Source organism: Elgaria multicarinata, chromosome 5, assembly GCF_023053635.1.
Source record: "Elgaria multicarinata webbii isolate HBS135686 ecotype San Diego chromosome 5, rElgMul1.1.pri, whole genome shotgun sequence".
In the NCBI taxonomy this organism is placed as follows: Eukaryota; Metazoa; Chordata; class Lepidosauria; order Squamata; family Anguidae; genus Elgaria; species Elgaria multicarinata.
Genome location: NC_086175.1, coordinates 46,307,178 through 46,313,177, shown reverse-complemented (window position 1 = coordinate 46,313,177; position 6,000 = coordinate 46,307,178). Strand labels below are relative to the sequence as shown.

At 43.9% G+C, this 6,000-nt stretch overlaps 1 protein-coding gene across 1 annotated transcript in view; it reads left to right on the top strand.

The window, feature by feature from the left end:
• The first annotated feature begins 1,453 nt into the window (after positions 1–1,453).
• TMEM131 (transmembrane protein 131) overlaps positions 1,454–6,000 on the top strand; it is a 98,152-nt gene continuing 93,605 nt past the window's right edge. Inside the window, exon 1 of the mRNA XM_063126291.1 lies at positions 1,454–1,719. Coding sequence (XP_062982361.1) covers positions 1,554–1,719 — 166 coding nt within the window. The 5' untranslated portion in view covers positions 1,454–1,553. The remainder of the gene's footprint in view (positions 1,720–6,000) is intronic.

The window sequence follows — 6,000 nt, the reverse complement described above, 5'->3', positions numbered from 1 at the left end:
TTCCTTACAAATGTTCACAGTTGTGTAGCCACTCTGGATCATGTTTTATTCTTACAGGTTAATTTAGGGAGGTTGTGCAATTCCAGATCAAACCTACGGGAAATTATTTGTTATTCCAGCAGCCATTAAGTTACTTATTTCATTATTTTTTTCAGTGGCAAAATAAACTATATGCCCAAGATTGATCTCTCTAAAAATCTCTAAAAATAAGTCAAAATGACATTATTGTAAGTTATCTGGGGACTGAATTCAGTGGGAATATCTCTCCTCGTAACAAGCAAGCCCTGGGGAATTGTGTGACCTCGCCAAAGAAGATTAAAGAGACAGGTAACAGCAACACAGTATTTCGCTCCTGTTTTTATATGTATTTTAAAATCGATTCAACTTTTCTCCAATAGTCTCTAAAATGTAACGAAAGGTGCGTTCTCCTCTCAAGGTACCTTAATGACGATCAATTCAAGGTCCATTAAGTCCTGGCCCATAAATACTTATACCAAACTAAATCTACACTGCAACTCTACACAAACTAAATTTACACAGTTACTCAGTGGTAAGCCCCATTGAGTTCCATGGGACTTACTTCTAAGTAAATCTGTACAGGATTTCGCTGTAAAAGCATTTAAAGTGCAACAACGTTTTTGTTTGTGTGTGTACTCTAGTAACGGACTACACGGCTCCCTTCCCGCGTTGCTTTTTCACCTGCAAGATTTTATAACCAGGCACTTTATACCTCCCTTGAGGCAAGAGATGCTTTCGCAATACTAGTACCGCCGCCGTCAACCAGAGAAAATACGAGTGCGAGGTATAGAGCGGTCCGAGAACCATAGAGAGTAAAGTACGCACAAGCTAGAGCGTAGCCGCCTGGGACCCAAAATGCTCTCTGTGTTATCAAACTCCTCCTCCAAGCCAACCCTCCACAGTTGTAAATCTTCTGGAAGCAGTTGGATTTCAGGAAGGCCCTGAAAGCATAACTACAACTACAATCAAGCTCAACAGAAAAATTGTTTGAGACACAAGGGAAGCGCCCCATATTAATGTGGAACGTTCATGCCCTTAGGAATGAAGGCGGAACTTCTACGCCCCTTGTTCTTAGAGAGGAACCGAAGCTCGCCCCATGCTGTATTCATAACAAAATAGACTCGCTCATGCCCTTACCAAAGATGGCGTTATGCCTTCACTTTCAGTATCCCTCCCGCAAAAACATGGACCGCTCGTGCCCTCATCTAAGATGGCAACAGTTGTACAATAGACTTTTTCGGCCGCTTACAAGAGGAGGAGGGGGGAGGAATGAGTGGAGCTGGGGAACGCCCCCTGGTGCCGGCGCGCGAGGGGAGGGGGCAGTGCGTGTGGGAGGTGCGCGCGCCGGGCGCTAGCGCCACTGCCGCGGCTGACTCTGGCACGCGCCCCAACAAGGAGGGGAGGGGGGAGAGAGAGGGAGAGAGACGCGGCGAGAACCGCCTCGCGCACCCTACGGGCCGAACAGGGCCCCCTCCGACGGATACGGGATTCTCAGTAGCTGAGGCAGTAAAAGTAGTAGTGGCAGGAGCAGTGTGATGGCGGCGGCAGTGCTGAAGCGGGAAGCGACTTCTCGCTCCTCCGGGTCTTCCCTCCCTTTAACCGAGAACCCAGTGGCGGCGACGGCGGCGGCCCCCTGGCTCGGAGCAGCGCTGCGGCTGCTGGTCGCGCTGCTCCTGAACGTGGCCCGGGCCGAGAAAGAAGGTGAGGTAGAAGCCAGCGGCGGGCGCCTCCCTCACGGGTACTGCTTAGCCCGGGCGACCGCGGGCATTTAACAGGAGCTCTCCTCCTCCTCCTCCTCCTCCTCCAGATAACCGACCTCCAGCGTGTCTCCCCTCAGGTGCCCACCTCCGCTCTTCTCCCCCTGCGCCAGCGCCAGGTGTTTAAATGCCCAGTGTGCTGAATTCCCGGGCATCTGCTCGGCTTCTCCCCCTTCTCGTCTGCCATATACCCCCCTTTGCCCGCTCTTTCGGTTAATTGTTCAGTGCCCCCCTTCCTGGCCACCCTCACGGGACCCTTAGCCATGTACCCGACACTTCTAAAAGCACAGCGTTAATACTACCAGCAATAATAATATTTTCTTCTTCTCCTCCTCCTCTCCATTTCAAATAAAACGATAGGGAAGTTTCTGAATATTTTTCTCCTGTTCCCTGAAGGCATTTGCTAATATGTCCTCACACACGCTCCCACCCACCCTCCTCGCGGGTCTCTCAACAGCTCCCGTCGGATATTTCACGGCTTTTCGTTTTCTTGGTGCCCTCACTCCGTCTCGTCCCCTCCCAGCCGGGCTGCCAACTCACCGGCCGGCCCTGTTAGCTGCTCCACCCGGCTCGGGACCTGCCGTCACTGGGCCTGGCTCTCCCCGCGTGGCAAATGCTGTAGCTCTCTGCTTGTTTGGCCCTCCTCATCCCAAATGCATTTGCTAATGAAGTAAAGTTGCTGTTTTTATCCTGTTTTTACATTGGGGATGGAAATGGAACGCTAGATCTCTCTTGTCTGCTTTGCTAGATCTCCCAAAGGCAAGAGCAGCAACTTGCACCATCGACAACCAAGGTTGGACCTGGCTTGTTCGTTTTAAAAAAAAGATGTTTTCTAAAATATTTCTTCTGGCCACCCTGAACCCCTGCCAGATTGTCATTTGCCCCACTAGGTAGCATTCCCCCCCCCCTAAAAAAAAACTACTGAGGTTTCTGGACAATACCACATTTTTAGAAAAAAACTTGCTCCCTAAAATATTCTTTTGGGAATCCTTTTAAAGCTTGAGGGGGAGTTGGGGGGGGGAGATTTCTGTCTGGTTATAGTGATACGGTTTGTTTTTTAAAAGAAACTCCGAGTGCTATATATTAAGAAGTTAATGTATAAGATAGAGCAACTCTTATTCAGCTTTATATAAAATGGCATTGGATTGATTGCTGATTCAATTCCAGGAGCAAAAAGAAAGGAGGGGAAACATCAGAGTGTATGACCACCACCACACCCAGCCTCAAACTGGTACTGTATAAAGATGTATTGATATATGCAAGTTGTTTTGATAATCTTTAGGAACATATAGAACATTAGCATTTTTATTTCATTTAACACATACATTTTTATAGTCCCCCTTAAAATTGTTTATCAAAACATTGCACAAATCACATTTTTCAATATATCTTTAGTTTTGAATACCAGTTTGAAGTTTCACCTCATCTCTCCTGAAATAGTTTCAGGGCCAAATAAAATGTTTTAGAAGTGGTGTTTAGGCAGCTGAGCATTGGAGCACTGTGAAAGGCAGCAGATAAGTGGCTTTAAGCCAGGGGTTCTAGCCACTAAAGGAAAGTGATAGCAGGTGATTTTGGAGAAGGGACATATCAAATAAACTACTAGATGTGAACTATCTTCCTGATAACTTAAGGCAATGTTTAGTGCTTTGCGAAGGAAACCTTAAGATTAGGCATTGAAACCCACATTGTGTGATTGCAGGTACAATTTTTGAAAACTCGTCTGCTTAACTTTGGTTTGGCAGAGAAACTTAATCAGGCTGAATTGAAGCCTCTATTGAATGTGCTTTAAAATTATCAAAATATCCCAATATGATGAACTATCTTTTCTGGTTGTGTAGTTTATTAAGCCCCAGGAGAACTTCTGTTATCCTTTCAGTAGTTTGTGTATAGGTAATTTGTGTGGAGATTTTGTTTCTTCACCCTGTTTAAAAATTGCCTTCGTGCATAGCTAGAACTTGCAGGATCAGCACTTAGTTTTGCAATATCATTGACAGATTTTTCTGATTCATCCAGATAGTCTGCTCTCTGATTCTGTGTTAGTTCCAAGGCCTACAAATTGTTTGGTGCTTTTCCAAAGGGAGCAAATCATTGTTCTGAAGTCCTGGCATTGGTTACTTGTAATTTATATACCCTGTGAGAACTATTATATTCTACCTGTGTAAACTACATTTGAGTAGCTATGTGCTTCCTCTCCAATGCCTCTGTTTTCCCAAAGGAAGCTGTATTCTGAGAAGGATCTTTGATCTTCTGCTTGCCTACACATTGTTACTTTGTATCACTTTAGGTTCTGAGTCACTGTACCTTCATTCTTCCACAAGGGTGTTGAGCTTTGTGGCTGTTAACCAATCTTTCTCATTCCCTTCAAAAGGATAGAGGAGGGGTATTAGCTTCTTAAACTAATGCCTGTGTATTGCCATTTTAACTTCTTACCAACAGACTGCTTGTTTTCTTGCTAGGCATGTGTCCCTATTCTTCTGGCTTGGCAGTTTATCCCTTTCATTCTAATCCTTGAGTGATGGTGGTTTCTACATATAGGTGGTGTCTACATCTAGGAGCTACCAACACTAGGATCTATATTTTAAATGTCTCAATTATAAGATTTTAGGAAACTGGTAGGGCTCTAGTTTTAGAACCCCTTTAGAGGCTTACCTTACAGCTGGACTTTTTATTTTATAGAAAAAGTGGGTTCACATGTTTGGTTAAAGTGGTCCCTGCCTTCATTACAACAGAAAGATGAAGTTTGTATCTAATGAAAGGTTTAACTATTTAGCAGTTGTTGCTGTTTGATGAAGAATCTTTTACACCCTGCAATGTTGAACTTTTCTAGTTCTATGTAATGTGAAAAGCAGCTAAATCTAACAGATACGTCAGTATATTTCATGTTTTAGAAGTCACACCTGATTGTGACTGCTAGTGGGCTGAAAGATAAGCATGTTTAGCTTGAGTCACGACTAGGAGTTTTACTTTTTCGTTGCAATGAAAGTTCTCTGTCCTGTTCTTAACAGTGTGTCATGAAGTTAGGCAACTTTAGGTGGCCTGGGTCTGCAGACAGGATGTATGCTGCTTCTGGTCAGAAACGTTGCGTATACATTCACTAACTAAATTTTGGTTTCATCACAAAGCTGAAACCATAATTTTCTCAAATAGTCGTTTACAAATATTAGATGTTCTGAAACACTTAAATGAGCACTACTTAAAATGCTATCACTTTCACTTGCTTTCTTAATTGTCATTTGAAAAAATATTTATCTAGTTTTCACTTTTGCAGAGTGTGTGAAAGTTGTTGTTGTGGTTTAGATGGGCAAGTGCATGCAGATGTTCTGGCTCTACTATGTCTCATTAGCTAAACAATTTTTGCTGTGTTTGCAGGGTAAATATCTATTTGTGTTCCAGCCTGGCAATTTGCCACTTGACTGGTTGTCTGCATGGAATAACATTTGCCCTCAGGCAACCAGCCAAATGGCAAGTACAGAAGCATGCCTACCTCTGTTCCTGCTGCCTGCTTACTCATGGCACTCCCAGCAGCCACCATAGTGTTGCTAAATGCGACAGATTACTCTGGCTGGATTTCGTCCCTCCTATTATAAAAGAAAGTGAGAAAGAGCTGTTGAGTTGGGGGAAATGGGCAACACCAAAGAGAAAGAAAAATTAGACTGGCCAGAAAAACATAGCAGTGCCACGTGTTGAATCCCCCCCCCTTTCACATGTAGTGGGGGAGAGGAAAGGGGCCAGGCAATGAACTGATTTTAACTGAGGCTGGGGTGACATTTGTTATGCTGTACTGCTTCCAACCATGTTTGTTTATTTGTTATGTTTATGTAATGCTAAATATACAATCCCTAAGTGGTTGTGGCTCCTACAAACCTGGCTTATTCTTATTGCACCTTTTTTTGTGAACAGTATCTTCACAAAAGATAAAGGAAGTACTCCTGTGTTTGGTATAATATATCCTGTACTGTACCTTACTTTCACAAAAGAAAACAGCTAAGTGGACAAACTGCAATCATCAAAATAGTATACTGCTTATTAGAAATACAATTCTTGGGCTAGTCTCTGTCTCTTGGCAGTGAACTTCAAGAACAAGTCTACAGCTCCCTCAAGAATGGCTTGGGAACCAAGGTGCTTTGTATGGCCTATCTGCCTTAATGGTGTTGGCCCTATCTACCTATGGCTTCTAGCCACTCCTCATAGCATTCCTCATAGTCTGAAATCAGTGGTTAAACTT